Genomic DNA, 23482 nt, shown 5'->3' on the forward strand with positions numbered 1-23482 from the left:
ATTTTTTGGGATAGGGATTAACCGAAACCTGCAGGGATTCATAAGGGATAGGTATGGGGGGAAATCCCCAAAACATATAACAGAGATTCTCCAAAATCGTACCCGCAAGTGTTGGGGACGGATTGAGTAATGTAAAACCGTCCCCGCCTCGCCCCGTTGCCTCCCCTACATATAAGACATTCTAGATAAACTGGGATGTTATTTTTTTAATCTAAATAATAGTGTAAGGGGCCGCTTGAGAATATCTATAGAAGTACTTTGGGTAAAATTCCTTTTTAAATGCAAAAACATTCTCAAATAATTTATTTTCAGTAAAAAAATTTACGTTTGAAACGTAATTATCTCTGGGCCAATCTGAACTTTTTCTGGATCATGTTACCAAAATTGGGAATTTGTTCTGGGCTTGACTAATTTTGGGTTATATATTCTCTATTGGGTCAATCGTTCAACTTTATTAAGTTTATCAGTCTAAAGTACACGATAATATCGGTTCAAAGACAACTCTTACTCTTTTGACATTGAACGGTTACACTTCTGGCATTATCGGTGCTCGAACTCGGGTCATCATTAATTAACTAGTGATCAATCCAAATTATTGACGTAACATTTCCCAAATTAATTTAAATAAATTTATATAATTTTATTTAGATATTATAATTTAAAATTATGACATCTCAATTTAAAACTTGTATCCCCACACCTGATAATATATGTCACATAATTACTTTAAGCGATGTAATACGTACCACATCATCATTTTAAATAATATGACATATATTAGAATTATCACTTTGACATAAATTATAGAATCAATGCACTACAACTATTCTTTTATGATATAGGGTGCATTTGGTTCACATAATATAAGATTACCAGTGGGAATAAAAGATTATCAGGGAATATGATTACTGGGAATGTTGTATTTTGTGTTTGGTTGGTTTAGCAGAAATGTAATATTATTGTGTTTGGTTAAAGGAATAAAATATTATTGAAATGTATATTTGACCAAATTGTCCTTATTATATATTTGTTTTTTTAACAAGTTGGAAAATATTTATATATTTTCTTTAAAAAATTTAAATTCATAAAATTTATATAATTTTTTTTACAAAATTGAAAATATAAAAAGGTTTAATGAAAGGGTAAAATTTTATTTTAACCCCTGAACTTTATATAAAATTTTAATTATAGACTTTTTTTTTGTAAATCTAAAATAGTTTAAGGATAAATTTATAATTTAACCTTCGTAGAATTTTTATTATTCAATGACAGAATAAGCATATTTTTGAAAGAAAGAAAAATTTATGGGCATTTTAGTCCAAAACGCCGGTAATCAAATAATACCTAAGGAAAGAGAGGTAATGACATTCCCGGTAATATACCCAAAAAAATCTACTAATGGTAATATAAGATTACCGGGAATGACATTCTCGGCCAACCAAACGGAACCAAACACACCCTAAGTATTTTTCACAAGTTGGTTTGCTAACCATTTACCAAAAATCTATTACATTGATTACCCATTTTAAACTTCACTTCTTAAACATATAATATATTTTTAATAATTTTTGTCTTTATTTCATAAAGGCATTGAATTAATTTGAAAATCTAATTGTACCATTCGAATTTGATTAAAAAAATTAACAGATTAAATAGTGTTGTATTAAGACACTAAAATAATATATTAAATTTAAATATCCAAGCACAAAATTGAAAAGTGTTTTTTTATTAGTTTAATTTAATATATAAAATTATTAATAATTAAATATGTAATATTATTATATATAAAAAATAAATGTAATCGGGTACTTGAGTAACCGGGTATCCGAAAAAATTTAGTTTTGTGATCCAGTTCTGATCCGGGAAATGTCGGGCCAGATACCCAGCTTGAAACTTGAATTTTTTTTAAAAAAAATACTCGGATATTTTAATCGGGTCGACGGATCGAATTATCCGGGTTAGGTATTTTTGAGCACCCGTAATTACCATTGGAAGGTGGCTCTAAGGAACTTGGTTGGCTCAGCAATTATATGGCATTGTTTTTCTTATCCCATCCTGTGAGGAAGCTTGGATGGATCAACAACCCAACCCATACTGTTGAACTGGATTTTTTGGGTGGCAAACTGAAACATCTTATCCCCAAATATTCGCTCATTTATGTTATATGTTATGGATCAAATTTTATATTCAATAAAAAATATTTATTTTAGGGTGACAATATATTTCTTGGTATAATTATTGTAATCCATTTTATTAATCAACTAATCAGGATCAAGTACTGCAGAGGTGAGGACGACCATACAGATCCAATTTATTCTATTCGTAAACGTCAAGATTTGAATCACTATTCTTATTTAAGAGATATAGCGTCTCATCTCACTAGACCAACTTATTGTTAGTATATATTTATATATATTAAATTCTTAAGTTGGTCCCTTAAAAAGTGTATACAATTATCCAAAAAAATGTGTATATTACTTTAAAATTTAAAAACAACTTAAATATAATTTATTGAAAAGAGTTAATATTCATTTTTTTTGTTATTATTGTATTTTTAAATAAAATATATATATTTTTATTGTTATTTCTCATTTGAAGATAAAAAGATTTCTGTCTTTTTTTTGTTTGATTATTTATTTTCTTTGAGTTGAGAAATTCAATCAAGTTATTAAATATTTAATTTTTTATTTTATTTCGGTTGAAATTAGTAAAATATTTTAACTAATATATACATTTTTTTAATGATCCTTTCAATAAATAATGCTCAGTTCCGTGGCAACTACCCTACCTTATATATTGGTGTTCTTGGTACCAGTGGCAGATCTAAAACTTTAAGAATGATATCTAATTTTTTTTTTTTAAATAATGGGTATGTAAAACTTTTTATTTTTTTTTTATTTTTCTCTTAACATATTAAATTAAATTTAACAATTTTCTCAAAATAATGGGTTCTTAGTACCCACGTGACTTTAAGGAAGAAGGGATTTCATATGGACGGCCTGAGATTTTTATGTCGTAATAGTTTATGATCGTAAGTTTTGTTCAGAGGCGATGTAAAAATTATGTTAAGAGGACGAATTTATAAAATTTTAAAAGGGAAAATATATTATTAATAAGAGAAATGCAAGATATATAGATTAGGTCATTAGGTTACTCGAAGCTGCAGCGTTGAATATGATGATGTTGGAGAGCACCGACACGAAAACGTGTTAGATCTTCAACTTGGAAAATCGATTTCATCGAAAGAGAAATTATCAAACGTCAATGTCATGAAATAAAGTCAATGCTATGCCCTTTTGCAATCCAGCTTAGAAACACGCAAATGGCTGTGCAACCAAGAAGCTTCAGGCTGCTAAAAAATTCTTTCCTTTTTATACAGAGCTTCCCACTTGATCCATAACATGTTCATAGTTTCGTCCCAACAACGATGAGCTTCGTCACGGTCATGATATTTATATACGCCGTGCTTGTATCTCGAGCCGTGTCGGCCAGGGTCAGATTCACGGACATGGAAGATTCTTTCAAGCTTCCTGTCTCGGGCAACGTTGTTCTTACAAGCCATTTTCCGGCATCGGCTGCCGGTTTTTACAGGTCTCGAGGTTTCGACATCGGTGTCGGAAAAGCACTGTTGCGTCTCCATGGGAAACGGGGTTCCGAGTATGGACCATTGGTGCTGAATCTTCTACCAAAAGGCAACTTGCCACCTTCTGGTCCTAGCAAAACGAAGAACAGCTTTAGCTAATTGTTTTTCTCCCCATAGCTTAAGCAGTTGTATACATAATACACTACATTCATCGTCTTATTTCTTATTTTATTTTAGGGTAAAGTACACATTTAGTACCTAAACTATCACTTTTGTTCTGTTGTAATACCTAAACTTTCGATTATTTTAAAACCATACCTAGCACTTACCTTTTGTTTCATTTTAGTACCCGACATTAAAAAATTTAGGTACTAAAATGAAACAAAAAGTTAACGACGGATACTGAAATGAAACAAAAAGTATGATTTTAAAAAATTAAAAGTTTAAGTACTACAACATAATAAAAGTGATAGTTTAAATACAAAACATGTAGTTCACCCTGTTTTTTAAAATCTTCGTCTTAGTTTTATTTGAACTGGATATTATGCGGTAATCAAAGGGGAAAATGTTCAAATGCAGTTCATCGTGTTCATTCTTTCTTTTAGATTATAAGATCTGTAAGAAAATAATACATCTGCAAACCCAAAAATTAACAATGACCCGATCCGACTCGATTGAATCTTTTTAAATTTGGGTTCAAGTTTATGATGAGAAATTTTTGATCTAACCCGACTTAAGATATTTTTTTCTATAAATTTAAGGATAATTGTTAATACTCGCCTGTCTATAATTTTTTAATTATTTTCTTATTTTATTGAATAAAAATGAATTTTTGTATATTTATGTCGGATCAAATCCGGTTACATTGTGTTTTTAGCCTAAAAAATTGAATTGAGTCGGATTTGAATAGATTAAATATACTCATTGAATCGGATCACCCAAAAACCCAGCTTATTGTCATAGTTAATAATGACTAACAAAATAAGTGAACGGAAATGTAAGAAATCAGAAAATTTTCTCTACCATGACAAATCATATGAACATGGACGTCTAATTTTTAAAATCAGGACTGAATTGACAATATTTAAATACTAAGATATAAAATGATAAAGTCTTACTTGAATTGGGATAATAACATAGTCCCTATGCAAGGATGACAAGGACAAATCGAGAAATGATTTAATTTTTTTAGTCAACGGATTAGTTCAAGTGGGAAACAACTTGATATCGCTTAAGTAAGATCTCATGTTTGAGTCTTTATGTATGTAGTAAATTTCCACTAAGAAACTCACCCACCAAAATAAAGTGTACGACCCAGATCGATCAAGATTAATCAATGTCAATCCTTAGAATGGAAGGGAGGGCAACCAAAAAAGATAATTTTAACAACTTCAAGCCTTCAATAATTCACCTTCCTACAGTTGACACGAATCTCTGCTTGTTTTCCGGTCAAAGGCTTAATGTTTCCCATCCTAATCATAGAGTTTCCAAAATCAACCCAGAAAGCATTAGGGTTCAAGCTGTAAGTCTTCACGAGTTTATCAGTGGAGCCACCATTGGAAAGAGCTTGATCCGAGGCGAGTAGACCCCTTTGCTTCACCAAGTCTTTGAAGTACGCAGTGTCGAAAGGAGCGTGGTTCGCGTTCCCTCCGGTGAGTGGACAAGTGGCTCTACGGTGTTTGGCAAAAGCAGGATCAATGTTGGTTGCATTATGGATTCTGTTCCTGAAGATTAAACACTGTGAAAATCCGACGGTGTGACAACCGGAGAGAGCAATGAGATCTCTCTTGTTCAAGCCCTGCTTCTTGAAGTTATTGATTAATGCAGGGAGATCCATCGATGCCGGTGGAAGCGAGGTGTTTTCTAAATCTAGTCCGGCCGTGGTTGAGTCTCTCCTTCCCAAACGAACCTTCCATGTCGGACCTCCGAGCTATACAACCATCATAGTTTTCATTATTTACAAATCATGTACCGCTTTTTACATGATTCAATGTATCCTCCAAACTAAAAATTTAGCTATAGTATAGGAGGTAAAACAACTATTTATTTTAAAATAATTTCCAACAAAAAAGAAAATTTATATTCAAACCTTTAAGATGATATTATTGAAAGAGACTAATACAACCATAATTTTTTTAATATCAGCCTAAAAAAAATAGTTGACCCTATTCTCATATGTAATAGAGTAAGGGGGAGGTAGGGTAGTAGGCTGTCCACAACGTCAGGTTGAGAGCAACTTCCGTAGAAGACCTCCATTATGAATTGCCCTCAGTGAGACTAGATCCCACAACCACAAGATTAAGAGGCTTGCGTTCTACCAAGTGAGCTAGACGGGCAATTTGTAGTATCATCCTAAAACATATATGAAAACAAATTTTTACTATTCTTTGCTTAAGACACTTGAAATGATTACAATGAATTGAATATAAATTTGTTTAAGACACTTGTAATTCTTTGCTTAAATGTCGAAGTTGTAGCATTGTAGGGTTGCACCATCTCTATATTGGAAAGCTTGTTTGCCTACTTTCTAGAGTCACGAGGTATGATTTGAGGTTGTAAATGCGAATTTTTAAAAGTTATATAAAAAATATTTAAAAAAAATTAATATAAAATATTTAAATTATATAAAAAATCTAAAATTAACGAGAGACGTAACAACCCTTAACAATCCCTTAATTCATCCTACGACTCTATATGATATGTCACTACAAAACTTCATCATATGCAGTAAACTTGGTATTTGAAAAGATTGAGCAATTTGATAATCAACTATCAAACACTCCTATTATAGATGTAAATTACGGTTATGGTTTCGATTATCGTGATTACGGACATAACAGATATTATTATAGTGACTGCATATGTCATGATCATGTAATAATAATTTCAAATGATAACGCTACCTTTATATAGTTGATGCTATTACAGTAGCGGTCCACTATTTAAATCCCTTACTTCTGTAGGCATCTTATTCAAATCCGAAATTTCACATCAATCGTTTTAATCATCGAGATGATTTGGGTAAATTTAAATTATTTTTATTATACGAATTAACGCTTATAATAATATTGTTCGAATCGAATAGAAGCAACCCAAATTATAAAATAATTTATTTTGATCCGAAAGAATAATCCGATATTTTATAGGTGACGAGATAAGCAAAGAAACGTGGAAATCCTAGTACTTAAAACACAGAAACTAGGTGTCATCTGGTGCACACATCGATGATGAAACCCTAATTTGTCCTGAATGTCTTTTCAAAGAGTTTTTAACGTGTGACGTCACTCACGATGGTTGTCTTTCGTCTTGTCCGAAATGATTGGCTATGTCTGTTACTCTTTAACAATCGATTCCCTCCCACCTGTCCCTTCTTCTGAACCAGATTCATTCCATAAGCCGAAGCTTTGGTTTCTGAGATTATACCTTAGTTTGTTTATGGAGTTAATGGATTGAACCAAATTACTCTTCTTTTAATAATTAGACGACAAGGTTTTTTGTTGCCTTTACGATAAGCTTCAGCCCTATAATCTCAGTTTTATTATGAATTATATAGTTGTGAGATTCAAATTCTTCTTTGATCGAGTTCGAGATAATTAGAGAGAAATTCACTTAAAATAAAAATATAAAATAACGGGAGGAGAATTTCTTATGTAAATAAGAAATTTATCCCTTTAAATAGATAATAAAAATTATGATTTAGACGTAAATTGATTAAATCCTAAATCACGTTTAAACGCTTATATTCTGTCCGTAATTATTTTAAATGAGAGGAAGAGAAATTTTATTTTTCATGGACATTGAACACACAACCTAAATGAAAAAGAATATGTCAACATAGAATTTTTTAACTGCATGCTCTAGAAATTGTTGACATTAATTATTATATTTTTAAATGTTGTAAAATAATTTATTGAATATATTAAACTGTTACATATCCATCATTACGACGTTATAAGTGTAAAAGTTTGATAATTTTAATAATTATTTTATAAAATTTATTATATATTTTATAACTTTTAAAATTTTAATAATTAAAATAATCATTTAAACATGTGTTTGTGATCTCAACTATACTTTGCCTAACTCTTTTCAGACCAATTTAGTTATGTTCGATCGTGTTGTAATAATTATAATTTCGAAATTTAGATTGTTTTATGTGATAAACAGAATTAACCCCAAATAAATTAACATTATGCTTTGAGCAGTTATATTTGGTAAGTTAGTTGATTAAATTATTCATATTTATTGGTTAGGGATGGACCGAGGGGTGGGGGCAGTCGCCCCATGAAATTTTAAAATTACTATATATTTTAGATTTTTTCTATGTATTTTCTATTGAAAATTTATTTAGCCCCTAAAATTTTATAACCTCAAACTCACCCTTAAAATTTTAAAATATCAAGTTCGCCCACTTTAGCATAAAATCACATGTCCATTCCCGTTTTAGATCTACTATGATAACTACTCTTTTTTCTTCTAAAATTCCTAAGATTAAGATTATATTTATAACTTAAAAAAATAACATTATTACCAGGTTAATCAGTTAAAAGTATAAATTTTAATATTAACTTTGTTTATTGGATAATGACAACATTTATGCAAAAAAAAAGTTATGTATCCCGTCCCTATACTCTTTAGAATTTTAAAATTTAGGCATCTTTATATAATGCCTATCCTATCTAGACCCTCCTCACTCAAAATTGAAGAATATTGAGTGTTTTAACATGCTCAATCTCATGTCCTTCTATATAATGTATCGGAAATGATACAGATCGAGTTAAATTCAATCGATAATTGGACTTTAATTTTAAAATCAGACAAGTAGAGAGACTAGGAAGGGACTAAATTTCAAACTTCCAAAAGTTACTGGAACTACTGAAAATTAGACCCAGATAAAAGGCATAAATTGCCATCCGAGTAAACGAACGGCTAATTTAAACCCAATGTCATAATTGCAATATAATAGTAAAAACAGAGGCATTTCTATAATATTTTTCGTCCAAAAAACAAACTAACATAACAGCTCCAAAGTCCACGTCAGCAGAGACTCCCGTTCTTCTCCTTTCCCTCACCTTTTCCTTTTCCTATATAAAGCTTTCCCTCTCATTTTTTTTCCTTCCAGAAATAGACACCGGAGATCGCAAAGGAGAAAACTAACGATGCACGGTTTCATCATTCAATCGAGGAGGGCATTATCGGAAGCTAAATATTATCCACGGTGGTCGCAACTTGGTCGACGCTGCTTCTCTCAGGTGACTCAGAAGGTGGAGCTCGATAAAAACAATGTCGTTTCGGTTCCTAAATTGCCTCCCTTCGATTACTCTCCGCCACCTTACACCGGTCCCTCCGCCGTCGATATCCTTTCCAAACGCAAGGAGTATCTCAGCCCTTCCATGTTTTACTTTTACGACAAACGGCCGGTGAGTTTTTTATTTTTAACATTTTGAGATACAGAAGAAAATTCATTTTTTCAAGATTCAGAAGCGATATTCTTGACGTTCAATATACTGCTAAGTATAGTGTAAATCGTTGAACTGTGACGTTTGTTTGAGTAGAATTGAACTGTTCTTTTGAATCGTATGTTTTTCATGGATTTTGATTTGAAGATTTTATTAATTAACGATCTAACAATATTTCAAAAGATTATTATTCAATACTGCACTTATTTAGATCTGTTCTGTTGCTTCTCAGATTCGTTGAACTGTATGAAGTAAATATAGTTGGTTATTTGTCATTTATTTAAGTTTCTTTGTTTTTTTAGGTGAATATGGTTGATGGGAGGATGCAGTATTTGTTCGATGAGAACGGACGAAGGTATCTAGACGCATTCGGAGGGATCGCCACAGTGAGTTGCGGCCACTGTCATCCCGATGTGGTGGACGCAATCATAAACCAAACAAAGCGCTTGCAACACCCCACGATCCTTTACCTCAATAATGCTATCGCTGATTTCGCTGAGGCCCTTGCCAATAAGTTGCCCGGCAATCTCAAGGTCATTACTGTATAAATGAATGAACCTGACCTATAGAGGATTTTTTTCACTTTTTTTTTTATTTAAGAATTTTTCACTTTTTATTTGTCATTGATCATAATAATTGAGGTTCACAGTTTTTAAATCGATCTCTTTTTTTCTTCTTCTTTTGTTGTTATATTGATGTTTCTTTTTGTGTGTGTGTGTGTCTGTGCAGGTCGTATTCTTTACAAATTCAGGGACAGAAGCAAACGAGTTGGCAATGATGATGGCGAGACTGTATACTGGTTGCCATGACATAATATCATTGAGGAACGCTTATCACGGGAATGCAGCAGGAACCATGGGAACCACTGCCCAAAGTAACTGGAAGTTCAATGTTATACAGGTATATATGTTTCACCCTTTTTATTGTATTTTTTCTTGAAGTTTGGTGGTATCATTTTCGTTCCTTGTACATCATTTAGACCCTTGAAATGAAATGAAAACCATGGTATATTATTAATGATTATGACCTGATGATGCTACGTGAATCTTATTTTATTATTGGCTTGTGAGTCAGACCCAACACGATTATCAATTGTGGGAAACTATCTACACCCTGTTTAAATTTGTCACTGCTACGCATTATTGTCATTCATGAGCATAAGTATGCCTAACTCATAAGCGTCTTCATCAGAGTGGAGTTCATCATGCAGTAAACCCGGATCCATACCGAGGTGTCTTTGGATCCGAAGGGGATAAGTATGCAAAAGATGTCCAAGATCTTATCCAGTTTGGGACTTCTGGAAACATTGCTGGTTTCATTTCTGAAGCCATACAGGTAATCACCACCAGTATTCACCATTTCCTTCGATCTTTCATTTTTTGTTATCAACTTTTCATTCACTCCTAGTGAAGACAGCACCACATAAACATTCCTTCCATGCTTTCATTGACAGGGAGTTGGTGGGAACATAGAATTGGCACCAGGTTACTTGCCAGCTGTTTATAGCACCATAAAGAAAGCTGGAGGTCTTTGCTTAGCTGATGAGGTTCAGGCTGGCTTTGCTCGCACAGGGAGCCATTTCTGGGGATTTGAGAACCAGGGAGTCGTTCCCGATATAGTGACAATGGCTAAGGTTAGTTTTATCAAATTAAAGTCAAATGCCTTGCCGTCGCTAACATTTTAGTACAACATATTGAATGATGACACAGATAAAAATTCAAACCCTCCCGCATCATCTGTTTTCACTTCAAGTGTTAGAGAGTAGGTAATTAGTATCATAAACTGTAGGTTCGTTTTTTCTTAGAATCTGTTTTCTTTAATTACATGGACAGGGCATTGGCAATGGCATCCCACTAGGTGCTGTGGTAACCACCCCTGAAATCGCAGAGGTCTTGACTCGCAGAAGTTACTTCAATACCTTTGGTGGGAACCCTGTATGTACTGCAGCAGGGTTAGCCGTCCTGAAAGTAATCGAAAAAGAAAAGCTTCAGGAGAATGCACATGTCGTAGGGTCACATTTGAAGGATAGGCTAACTGCACTGAAAGATAAATACGACCGTAAGCTTAATTTACAGGTCCTTTCTCCTTTCTTGTACAACTTGCATTGATGATTGATGCTATGAATGGATGTTTGCAGTTATCGGTGACGTAAGGGGAAGAGGACTGATGCTTGGCGTTGAACTTGTCACTGATCACATGCTCAAAACTCCTGCGAAGCTTGAAACTATTCATATAATGGACGAACTGAAAGGTTAGGTTTCTTCCAAACCCCAGATTTATCCTTGGCCATGGAATGTACTCATTTCGCATGTCACTAATGAACCGGTTTTCGTATCTTAGAAATCGGAGTGTTGGTCGGAAAAGGCGGTTTTTACGGAAATGTATTCAGAATTACTCCTCCGCTCTGCTTTACCAAGGAAGATGCAGGTCAGTTGATCATCATAATTTGTGACAAATTTCATTTATCTGCTTTTTCTTTTTTCTTTTCACATTTTGTTGTTGCAGATTTCCTAGTAGATGCAATGGATTACACCATGGCCAAAATGTAAGCAAAGCCTCCTTCAAAGTTTAAATGTAAAAGGATTGGCCTTAATTTGGCTGCTGCCAAAGGAGTGTTTGGTTATCACCCAAAATGTAAAAGGATTGACCTTACCCATCTTTCTTTCGCTGATGACTTAATGATCTTCTGTAAGGGTAATGTTGACTCTATTATGGGTGTTTTAAGTGTTCTAGACCTTTTTTATGAAATCTCTGGGCTTCAACTTAATTCCTCCAAATGCGAAATTTTTTCTGCTGGTTGTTCTTCAAAAATCAGTGGATTCATTTCAACAGATTTCTGGTTTCAGAAAAGGTAGCTTACCTGTGAGATACTTAGGTATTCCTCTTGTTACTCGTAAACTTACTGAGAATGATTGTGTTGTGCTTATTGATAAAATTAAACAGAGGCTTCACCATTGGTCTGCTAGAAATCTGAACTACGCTGGCAGAATTGAACTCATCAGCTCTGTCCTTTTCAGCGTCTCAAATTATTGGTGCAGACAACTAATCCTTCCCAATTCGATCCTTACAAAAGTGGACCAACTCTGCTCCAGATTTTTCTGGAAAGGTGACGATAAGTCCGCCACAGGTGCTCGAGTAAGCTGGGATTTTATCTGCTTCTCTAAAGCCGAAGGCGGCCTTGGCCTCAAAAACACTAAAATTTGGAACAAAGCGTGTTCTATTGATCTAATCCGGAAAATCTTAGCGGGTGATGGCTCGCTTTGGGTGGCTTGGTTAAATTCTTATGTTTTCAAAGATCAAGATTTTTGGAATTTTGTTGCAGGTTCTAATGTGGGCTGGAGTATTAATAGACTCCTAAAGTTGCGTCCTACTGCTCTCAACATCTTCTCCTCATCAAGTTCTCTTAGGCTAAGAGATATTTGGGATTCTATCCGAATCAAAAGGGAGAAAGTTCCATGGCAGAATCTAATTTGGTTTCCCATGCACATTCCCTAAATTCAGTTTGATTGCTTGGATGTCTTTGTTAAACAGATTACCAACTAGAGATCGGCTCCTCAAAATGGGTATTTCAACAGAATGGACATGTATAAACTGCAGAATCGATCAGGAAACAAGAAATCATATTTTCTGTCAATGCACTCTTGTTGTTCAACTTTAGAGCTCTGTCCTATCGCTTAATGGCTTGAAGAATACATCCACTACATGGGAAGAAATGGTTAATCAAGCTACTTCAACATGGAAAGGGAAATCCTTACTCATCACAATTCTGAAGATTTCTTGGACAACCTATATTTACACATTGTGGGAGGAAAGAAATCACATAATCTTCAAAAGTCGTCACAGATCTTCAGATGAATTGCTCAAGGTTATTATTGAAGCTGTGCGAATCCAACTAAAGGGTAAAAATATTAATCGAGCTGATAGAATTAATTCTAACCTTTGTATTGCATGGGGTATTACTTAACCAATCTTTGCCTTTTGTAAGCAAGTTGTGTATAATTCTTTTGTATTGATCGGTTGATTGTATTTTGTAGCAGAACTCTGCTCTTTTGGAAAATAAAATTTGATTTATCCAAAAAAAAAAAAAAAGTTTAAATGTATGTAGAGTTATCTATGTGATTGTGATGATATCCCAAGTTGATATAATTAGTGCTGTATTATAACATCCTTTCATTAAATGAAAATTATCCATTAAAGCACATAGATTTCTGCTTCTAAAATTCAATATACTTGGCTACTATGATTTGAAAAGAGATGAGTGAAGAACTCGTTGCCTCTCCATTAACGAGTCAATAACTCGGTTCTCTTTTAGTTGAATGAAGTAGTTGCTATAAATATTAAAGATCGATGGGTTAAACTAACAAAATATGATACGATATAAACCTACAAAGATATCAAAATTTATATAAAATGATTTTTTAACGTGTCAAAAGTTTATATATATATATATATATATATATATATATATATTAATATTATTATTAATATTAATGTTAGGAACTTGATACTATTAATATTAATATTAATATTAATATTATTATTATTATTATTATTATTATTATTATTATTATTAATATTAATTCGAAAATTCATATTTATTATAACCATGATGATGTTAATAAATTTAACGTTGATTTGTCTAAATATTAATCTATACAAATTGAAATGTCATAAATAATCATGCATTAACTCATCTAGAACACAATTTTTGACTTGATACTCACTAACCCTAAACATGGAAACTTCTAACAATTCGCAGATGAAAAATAGATAGACCTGAACAAGATCATGAATCATACACAGATACTGCAATTCAAAATCCCAAAAAGGGATGAACAAACAAACTGAGAATAAAATTATTGGGAAAAAAAAGGTGATAGAAACAGAAATGATAATACTGACCAGAAGGAAAACGATGAACTCTAAAACGCAGCAAGAAGAGAACAGATTAAAGAAATGAATAATGATTTCTTTCAAGTCGGGACGGCCATCGGAGACATGGGATGATGGTATCTCCTGTAGCGATGACGGTGATTATCGGCAGAAGATTGTTGCCGGCGATGGCGAAACAATCGCAAGCTGGAGAATCTGACGGCTGAGGTTAGAACCGAAGCTAAATCCAGGAGCAGCCACGAAAGCTCTTGGAAAACGCTTAAGCTCTTTCTCAACATGAAACCCATCACTATAGAAATTGCACTGTGATCCAATCTAGGCATTTTTTTGGATCTGGTGACAACAACAAATATATTCTTATATATGTATGTATGTATGTATGTATACAAATAAAATGATGTAATTATAACATTTGCTTTGATACCATCATTTTTACAAATAAATTTTTAGCTTAATAATAATCTATTTTTTTATAAAAATATTATCATTTTTACTCTTAATCTCAATAATTTATTTTTATTCATCAAACTATTAAAAAAAGTACGAACCAAACGATTTCAATTATAAAAGAGTTGTTTTTATTCATTGAGGTCCTAGGCTCGAGCAATAAAAATGCAAGAGGCATAAGCGTTTAATCTCAAAAAAATTAAAAAAAATTATCTTTAAACAAATATCGTATTGTATTTATCTCAGATTAATAAGAATATTATTAAAGAATATATATATATATATATATATATATATATATATATATGTGTGTGTGTTTTTGTATAGAATAGATGGGGGGTGGGGGCAGAAAGTAATTTCACATGGGACGTAATGATAAAAAAGTATATGAGGACATGATGGGCTCATTTGAAGGTGCGGCGGCTAAATTTAAACCGTCCGTACGCTCAATCAAATGGATTTTGTTCTAAGAATGTCGACACTCTCTCGAGAGGTGGATCCAGTAGTAATTAGAAATGCATTTTGCGTCTTCAACCAAAATAAAATATGATATAATGTATTATTATATAAGATATGATATTAAAAATTAATTAAAACAGGTTATGAGGTGATATTAAAAATTAATTAAAACAGGTTATGAGGTGATATAATAATAAAAAATTAATCGATTAAACACTAATTTAAAGTTGAAAAAAATGAAGATAAAAATATTCCAGGGTAAATTATATTTATGACCACTTAATTATATTCATTTTTGTTTTGACTATATATCTTTTAATTTTATTAATTGGATTACCTAATTATGTAAGTTTTACAATCAAGCCATTGACCGATAATATTTAACGGAGGAGGTGATGGGACTGTTAAAAATTAATATTATTATACATTTAGTCTTCAAAATTTACATATTCTATCAATTTAATCTTTATTTTATTTAATCAAATAAATCTAATATCCAATTCGATATTGGATTGTGTTTAATCGCTTTCTTTGATATTAGATGCAAGGTACAATATAACCTCTATAAATTAACACTAGATAAATTAATAATCTCTCTAAAGTAATAATTTTTCTCGGTCTTGACCTGGACCCAAGGTCTAAATTAATAATTTTGATAAATTAATAAGATAATAATTTTTCGGAAGAACCTTATATAAATTTATAGTCCCTTCAATACCATAAATTAACGATTCTATAAAATTACAAATATAACTAGGATAACTTAATAAAATATGATTTTATTGTTGTTTACTTCTTAAAATTTAAATCTAATCGTGCAAAAACCAACTTACTTTAGTGGTTAAAGGAATCGTTGTTGTTCCTAGAGATTACGGGTTCGAGCACTAACGACTGCAACAGGGTGATTGAGCATTCATTGTTAAATGATTGAAAGTATTTAGAACAAATACTGCTTTGTAATCACCTTAGCTTAATAAAAAAATCTAATCGTATTTCATCTGTAACTTTTTCTTATTGCATCCAAAAGTTCCGATGTTGCGTTCTCAACTGGTCACAACGCCACTAAATGAATTTATGTCATGAAGAATAATGTAGGTCGTTGAATCGGAAAAAATCTCCTTAAATTAATAAATTATTAATTTATCGGTTAATTAATACCTCTTTAAATTAATAAAATTGCGTAATCCGGACATTATTAATTTATAGAGAAATTTTATTGTACATGACATATGTTCATTTGTTAATTCTGGTGTTATATATTTTAATTCTAATTAGTAATTAAATTTGATTTATTGTACTTTGATTCGTCGATGATTAAATTTATTTTTTATAAATATAAAATATATCTGGATCTTTAAAACTATAAAAAAAATTATTTTAGAAAATGTAAGTCCTTTTAGCAATTTTGGACATATGAATCTGTAGAGTAAAGAAAAGTTCCTTGACATGAAAATTGAAACCTTCCAAATTGGGTTGAAAAAGTCGTCACCGATTTTACAGTACCCGTTTTAGATTAATCAGTCAATAAATCAAATATTAGTGATTAATTCGAAAAATTGAGTTGAGGATGTTACGCTACTAATAGATCAAAGATGTAAAGTAAATGCCTCGAGAGTGATCGTGTGGACTGAGACGTCAACATCTTTCGCCCCGAAAATGTTGATGATGTCGAGGGCGTCTCGTCGAGCCGCGGTGTTAGCGACGATCTTTATCAGCATCAGTTATCATTCGGCAAACGGCAGGTGGGTGATATCCTTCACCTAAGGAATGAAATGAACCATTGTCATGTCTATGAGTAACGTATGTTGGGTGTGAGTTTTATTCCACATGAGCTCACCTCATGTAGATCCACTAGCTTATAGAGTTGTTGAACCAACTTGGTAATCGAATCATCGGTACCGGGGATAACGGTCGTAACGCGCGAAAGCCTTTCGGTTTCCGCATGTCCAACGGCCATACTCTGATGATAGTAAAAATGATTTAGCAGATGAGACATCCGAAAAGAGAAAAGGATCGGAAAACTCGCCAGAAGATTATAGCCTCGTCGAGCGAAAACCCCTGTGACTAAGTTTAGAACTCCAGGATCTTCATTTACAAGTATGGATAATGTGTGAGATTGAAGTTCATTTGTCTGAAAATGAGGACAAGAATGGTGACTAGAGATGAAAAGCTAGCTCGGCGACACTCGGCCGGAGACAAGAATTCTTACATCGTCGTTGATGAGAACGCCCCAATGAGCACCGAGAACTTGATAAATGGCAAAATCATCGGAGGACTCCACCGGATAAACATCCCCCTGCATTAACAGGCAAAAACACATGAACTATAGATTTCATAATGCACATTACCAACTAAACACAGAGAAGTTCTTTACCTCTCCAGAAACATCAGCCTCAATAACTACTGATCTATCTCTTGCCCCTGCAAGAGAGTTAACAGGTACTGTTTCTTGAAGATCCGGATAAGAAGCTGCCGAAAATCATCGTAACGGAGCCGAACCACCGGTTTTTTTCCCTTTTGAGAGCAATCTAGTAAGAGATAGAGAACAAACATGATACCCTTTAACTGATAGATGAAGTTGATTCTTGGATGACAAGCAAAGTAGCAATTAGAAGCTTCTCTTCCAAGTAATCAAAGGAAAGCTCATTGCCCTTCCTGTTCTAGCAATTTCTTTGATCCCAAACTTGCTTAAATTTCTTTGCACAGCAGCCATCTTCCCAGGATCTCCAGTTGCCTGTGTTCAGCTCTTTAATAACTTATGATTTTGTGACATTCATGTACTCGTATTGTGTCCTTATTCTTTTTCGTGTTACGTCGTAGTTAGTTTGATGGTGCTGTGTTCGTATTGTGTCGAATATTACCTCGATGGTTACCAAATGTTCTGAGAAATCCACAACCTTTTCCCTGAAGATACCAACTAACCACATGATCTGATAAACAAGACAAGATTAACCAATCAAAGTGAGGAAAAAAATATTACAAGAATTGAATTTAAAAGGAACTATCAACATTCTAAGCCATAGCAGGATGGACCTCAGCTCTGCACATAGGATCCACATTCACTTTTACCAGCATTATCTCACGTTCAACCTGGGGGTCATTTGAGAGATCCTCAACCTGATAAATTGTAATGAACAACAATCAATCTTTTTTTTAGAAAACCGAACCGAAGTAATCGCACAATCATCGTTCATACTAATCGAAAAACTAATGACGAATGATGAGTTTATGAGGTACTAGTTAAGAATTGTAATCTACCCTTTTTAAGATTTTCGTAGTGGACAATCCCAAGATACTTAAGACTCCATTGATGATGAATGTATGTACCTTCCAGACGTTAACAAGCTTTTGTAATTGTTCTTTAACTTGTTGAAGGGCTGTATCAGTACCAGATACAACTATGGTAAACAGTGCTTTTTCCTTGTTTAAAGCAACTGCAAGGGACTCAACTTTTTAGCCTCTCCTCCCGAAAACACCAGCGATCCTATTAATCAATCCGCTTTCGCCTCCTACGAACACGGAAATCATGTGTCACCTCACCCTTGATCGAGTGGGAGCGGAAGGAACAGGGAAACTGTTGTTAGAGATCTTTTCATGGACACTCCTCGGAGACAGCTCGAGTTTGTTCATGGACACTCCTTCTGCTTCGAGCAGTGGATCGGAAGGCGAGGATTCAAGAGAGTCGCCATTAAAGAAAACAGAAAGAAAAGAGACGATGAAAAGGAAGAATAAAAAATATGACTGACCGTTGAAACTTGTCTATATTATTTGCATGCGTTGGGTTTGGATCTCATATCTTCTCTCACCATGTCCTTAGCTTCTTTATTGTGATCGTTTTTCTCTTACCTTTCCCGGGCTCGATACCGGGAGCATTGAGTTTTGTTCCCGGATGTTTTCCCTCTCGGCTCTTGATCAATCGAAGCTCTGCATTCCATCATTTCCTTTGATTATTCGTTTTTTCCGTTCTTAATTTCATTACCCCTTTTCTTGTTTCTTTGTTGTAACTTGTACCGCAAGAAACCGTCCATTGAGAAAATAACAGTGTAGCTAAAAAGGCAGTTTTCTTGCTAGCTCTCAACGAGGACGTTAAGACGGTGTTTCACTTTCAGCTGCCAATCATCGTGCCAATCGTCGATGGACTCCATTCACAGGAGTCCCTCCGAGGACGGGCTGATGGTGCTGGAGAATATGGACTCCACCATGCAGCTGCTGTTTGTGGCATGTATAGGGGATGTCAATGGAGCATGAGGATTTATAGCTTGATATTAGAAAACCAGGAAGACTCCAATGACAGCTTCTAGCCCTGGAGAAGTTCCGGATTATAAGCTTAATCGGGCCAAGATTTGAATTCAGAGGTCCGATGGTGTAACGAAGGGGTCATATCAAGTGGCGAAATGGAATGGCACAAAGGTCTCCGCAAAGATACTAGACAAGAACAGCTTTTTGGACCCTGAGACCATGTATGCACTTACCTTGTTGTCTTTTAGAGAGGTGTTTCGACTCGTATGAACGAAAAGATATATATGTCCTTTTCATTTTAACAGAAATGCTTTCAAGTATGAGCTAACTTTGTTAGAGAAAGTCCTGCATCCTATTCTGGTTCAATTTTTCGGAGCTGTTACTCTAAATATTCCGATGATGTTTGTTTCCAAGTATCAATCTAGCGTAAGCGTGACTCTATTACAGTCCTGGCGTGCTGCTTGAATATCTTTTCCATGTTTGTGTTCTGTCAATTTGTCTATTGTATATGCATATATGCATGTTTCTATTTCAGGGTGACCTGAGATGCTACCTTCGCACGAAAGGACGATCATCGCCGCATAAAGCTTCGAACTTCGCTCTCAACATAGCCTGTTACGTACCCTTTTTTCCATACTTCAAGAACATTAGTCCGTAATAATCACCTTAATCATATTATGCACTCATGGCTCTTCTTTATGACCATCATTTTCTTTATATCAGTGGAATGAATTACCTTCATGATTACAAATCCGATACGATAATTTTCGGCCATTTAAGCCCAGAGTAAGGCAACCACTGTAAAAGCTGATACAATGCTTGTAAGGTACGAAGGTCAGTTGAAGGTAGCTGGATTTGGTTTGTTAAGATTGTCGTACATATCATACAATAAGGCAAAATTAATGGAGGAACATATCGATCCATCGAGCGAGTTCATATTTATTCTGGTTTAGATTTAAAATATTTTGATTATTTGTACTTGTTTTTCCTTCAAAATACTGTTTTGTACTTGATATAAGATTTACCACTTGTAGAACATGATTTTTCTCTCGGTTAAAGAGCTTGTAATGATCTTTCAATTGTTATTATCATACATTTGTATTTGTATTTGTTGGATTTTCGAGCCTGTAATTGCTTACAGATATTCTGGGTTGAATGCGAGTGCCTCCCGATATATCAGCTCCTTCATCTGCTCCTCCGTTAAGGCATATTGATCGAAGTCGAAATCGAAGGGCGTCGTACAGATCGGCTCATCGCTTGTGTCGTGCAGTGATGTTAAGTAGGGATGAGCAAGTGCATCCTCAACTGCAGCAAACACGACGTAGCATTACATCACATGAGTCTCGACTGGAAACGAATAAATTCCATGCCCTATGCAACTTAAGGTACAACGACTCTTCATTTTGTTCTACGTATTTGTGTTTGATACTAGCCTTATGCAAATCCGAATGAGTATATACGACATATTCACATCCAACACGCATATCGGATCGATGAGAGAGATATACTGTAACAACTAACATAAATGTGACCATCTAGCATGCATTGGCAGGATACTTTTCAGTAACAGATTTCGAAAAGAAAAGAGAAAAATTCACCAGTAATCCTCTGTCTGGGATCGAATTTCAACATCTTTTCAACAAGATCAACAGCTAAAGGGTTCACATTCGGAAACTTTTCAGTGAAAGTTTGTCGACTATGAAGAGGGAGTTGATGTATGTATCTCTTAGCCTTTTCATTCAGAAAATCCATTTCAGCCTCTGATGGGGTGCCAACTAGCTGCAAGACAGAGTACATTATTCTTTGAGAAACATCACAGAATTTGTTACTTGGATACAGGTATGAATGTTGTATGTGTTTCCGACATTGATATGTTCAGTTGTTATTTCGATATTTTCATGTATTTGGAGAATCGTATGTTCGTACTCGTGTCGGAAAAAACTTCGAATTCGAATCAATGAATCACATTTGGCTACTTATTTGTTTGTATGTTAGATAACTTCACACTAGTTGGGAGACCAAAAAAAGAAATTTACCTCCATAAGCAACCGGAGCTGATGCACATGATCTCTTCCGGGAAACAATGGCTTCCGATCCATCAACTCCATGAATACGCAGCCGACCGACCATACATCAATGGCGGCATTGTAATCTGAAGAGTTTAGCAACAGTTCCGGCGCACGGTACCATCTTGTAACGACATATTCTGTCATAAAATCGGTTTCGGAGTTGACACGAGCCAATCCGAAATCACATATTTTCAAGTCGCAATTAGCATTCAGGATCAGGTTGCTAGGTTTTAAGTCCCTGTGCAGAACATTAGCAGAGTGTATATACTTCAAACCACGTAAGAGTTGATAGAGGAAGTACTGCAATGCACAATGAAGGTCATTAGTTCATAGGTTGTTCGGACTTTCGATATCTTGAAATATTCATGTTCGACAGATTTAACTATAGATGGCAATGGTTTGACCTACCCGACCCGACCCGACCCGAGAAGTATACACCCTTCATCTGAACCTAACCCGACCTGAGAAGTATATAACATCCATCTGACCCTACACTACTCAACCCAAGGAGTGTATTCCCTTCACCCGAACCTGACCCAACCTGAAATTTTAGGGGGAAAACTTGCACCCGGTCTAATAACTCGACATAAATATCTAAAAATCATTTTTATTCGGCAAAAATGACAATTAAAAAAAACTATAGAGTAGTGTTCTAGCAATTATCCCTAAATCTATAGCAAAAATTATTCAAGGTCGAGTCGGATTAGAGATTTTTCACCAAATCTGATCCCAATCCTGACCTTACCTTCTATAAAATTCTACCCAACTCAAACTTGAACTTTCTTAAATCTGTCCCTATCGTGTCGGATCGAGTCAGAATCAATCGGTTTCGGGTTAAATTGCTACCCCTATCTCTAGCATAAAAACTTAAACAAGTAACTAAAAGGAATATGATTTCATCATTCAAAGTAACCACGTCTGAATTTCAACCTGACAATGCTCTTCTGATAAAGCTTGATTAGAACGGATTATCTGATGAAGATCAGTGTCCATCAGCTCATATGCAATATAAACATCATTAAAACATTCTCTTTGGGGTGGTGGAATTATATCTTTGATTGCCACTACCTGCATCAAAATTGCATACCAAACTTAACTCGCAGCAATAAGCAAAATGATAGTGTTCGTCCTAGGCTTTCCATCTATGTTGCTTGGGTTCTTATATTTTAAGTAACACTGTCTGACATATATTCAAACACGAGGAAGACGATACGATGGCCACCTAAATACATGAAAAAACTCGAAAGAAATTGAACATACTCATATCGAACACTAACTCGAACCGAACATCAACCCGAATCGAACTTATTCATAACTACAGGAAGGAAATTTTGGGATAAAGAAAGAACAGTTGATAACCAAATAATACCAACCCAATTCGAGTAATGTGTTGTCATCATGGATAATATCATAGCATAATTTTTTTTAAAGAAAAAACATAAAAAAATAAAAAAATAAAGCTAAAAGCAGAATTAACGAATGAATTGAAGCCATATACTGAAAAAGAAAATAACTGAAATGAACTCACTGACGTTTTCGTGATCCATGTGACGAAGAAGCTTGATCTCACGAAGAGTTCTCTTAGCATCAATCTCGTTGTCAAATGCATTTGTGATCTTCTTTAATGCCAATTGTTCATTTGTCTCGGAATTCAGTATGGAACTAAGCCCACAAATAATTAAAAACAAATCAACAAATCAAATAGATAACCGATTGGAATTAAACATTGTAATTAACAAAGTAAAATTTTTGAAAAAAATACCAGACAATGCCGTAGGCGCCTTTTCCGATAGGCATAATAGGGGGTTTATATTTAGCAGTGACCTCAAAAATGTTGCCAAATATATTGTATTGAATAAACCTTCCACCGTGGCTTGGCACGGCCGGAATATTTTCCATTCCGGTGGAGATTTTCTGGTTGTTGTTTTGCGGGTCAGATTGTCCCGTCTGAGCTGCCTCCGCCGGTTTAGGTGGCCCTCCGCCTTCCATTCTTTGGTGGGATTTTGAATGGAATTCTATTAGCTCAATCTTATATTCTCGGCAGATGAATGGGAAAACGGTTATCATATATTAGTTTTTTCATAATAAGAAACAGTACTATATTTAGATAATTAAATTCTAACAAAATTCTGGTAATTATTTTACTAATTCAGTCTTTAAGATTAAGATGGATTAAGATGATAGATTTAAAATGATGATCAGACTGTAATACAAACTCAAAACTACTAATTATCAATTGATCTATCGAGAGAAGAAGAAAGAATCGTTCTTATAACAAACCTTTACGAGATCCGATCTGAACTAGTCACTTAATAAATCGGATCCAGTTGATA

The 23482-nt window shown here is 34.1% G+C and overlaps 3 protein-coding genes and 1 pseudogene across 3 annotated transcripts; 2 read left to right on the plus strand and 2 right to left on the minus strand.

Annotated features, from left to right (window-relative positions):
- The first annotated feature begins 8737 nt into the window (after nucleotides 1-8737).
- On the plus strand, nucleotides 8738-11644 carry LOC120135072 (alanine--glyoxylate aminotransferase 2 homolog 2, mitochondrial-like). Its single transcript, XM_039151433.1, has 9 exons — nucleotides 8738-9003; nucleotides 9345-9575; nucleotides 9772-9942; nucleotides 10234-10377; nucleotides 10496-10675; nucleotides 10875-11100; nucleotides 11180-11293; nucleotides 11383-11469; nucleotides 11548-11644. The coding sequence occupies exons 1-9, from the start codon at nucleotides 8743-8745 to the stop codon at nucleotides 11589-11591; spliced, it is 1458 nt and encodes a 485-aa protein (XP_039007364.1). The 5' UTR covers nucleotides 8738-8742; the 3' UTR covers nucleotides 11592-11644.
- A 4783-nt stretch (nucleotides 11645-16427) lies between these two features.
- On the minus strand, nucleotides 16428-18471 carry LOC120135121 (annotated as a pseudogene).
- Nucleotides 18472-18975: 504 nt separating this feature from the next.
- Nucleotides 18976-20033, plus strand: LOC120135122 (integrin-linked protein kinase 1-like). Its single transcript, XM_039151470.1, has 6 exons — nucleotides 18976-19052; nucleotides 19191-19301; nucleotides 19386-19506; nucleotides 19616-19692; nucleotides 19801-19866; nucleotides 19907-20033. The coding sequence occupies exons 1-6, from the start codon at nucleotides 18976-18978 to the stop codon at nucleotides 20031-20033; spliced, it is 579 nt and encodes a 192-aa protein (XP_039007401.1).
- A 143-nt stretch (nucleotides 20034-20176) lies between these two features.
- Nucleotides 20177-23138, minus strand: LOC120135208 (mitogen-activated protein kinase homolog MMK1-like). The gene is made up of 6 exons (XM_039151522.1): nucleotides 22912-23138; nucleotides 22682-22811; nucleotides 22080-22217; nucleotides 21117-21449; nucleotides 20679-20859; nucleotides 20177-20385 (listed from the first exon to the last, which is right to left on the minus strand). Exons 1-6 carry the CDS (start codon nucleotides 23136-23138, stop codon nucleotides 20216-20218), a joined length of 1179 nt encoding a protein of 392 aa, XP_039007453.1. The 3' UTR covers nucleotides 20177-20215.
- Between the last annotated feature and the right edge of the window lie 344 nt (nucleotides 23139-23482).

This window comes from Hibiscus syriacus, unplaced genomic scaffold, assembly GCF_006381635.1.
Source record: "Hibiscus syriacus cultivar Baekdansim isolate YM2019G1 unplaced genomic scaffold, ASM638163v2 tig00110602_pilon, whole genome shotgun sequence".
Lineage (NCBI taxonomy): Eukaryota > Viridiplantae > Streptophyta > Magnoliopsida > Malvales > Malvaceae > Hibiscus > Hibiscus syriacus.

Coding starts and splice junctions, on each gene's coding strand:
- LOC120135208 (XM_039151522.1), bottom strand. CDS start 23,138: ATGGAAGGCGGAGGGCCACCTAAACCGGCGGAGGCAGCTCAGACGGGA. Junction 22,812..22,911: donor GGCGCCTACGGCATTGTCTG/GTATTTTTTTCA, acceptor TTGTGGGCTTAG/TTCCATACTGAATTCCGAGA. Junction 21,450..22,079: donor TATCAGAAGAGCATTGTCAG/GTTGAAATTCAG, acceptor TGTGCATTGCAG/TACTTCCTCTATCAACTCTT.
- LOC120135122 (XM_039151470.1), top strand. CDS start 18,976: ATGGACTCCATTCACAGGAGTCCCTCCGAGGACGGGCTGATGGTGCTG. Junction 19,053..19,190: donor GACTCCACCATGCAGCTGCT/GTTTGTGGCATG, acceptor CAAGATTTGAAT/TCAGAGGTCCGATGGTGTAA. Junction 19,693..19,800: donor AACTTCGCTCTCAACATAGC/CTGTTACGTACC, acceptor TTTTCTTTATAT/CAGTGGAATGAATTACCTTC.
- LOC120135072 (XM_039151433.1), top strand. CDS start 8,743: ATGCACGGTTTCATCATTCAATCGAGGAGGGCATTATCGGAAGCTAAA. Junction 9,576..9,771: donor AGTTGCCCGGCAATCTCAAG/GTCATTACTGTA, acceptor GTGTCTGTGCAG/GTCGTATTCTTTACAAATTC. Junction 11,294..11,382: donor TATAATGGACGAACTGAAAG/GTTAGGTTTCTT, acceptor TTCGTATCTTAG/AAATCGGAGTGTTGGTCGGA.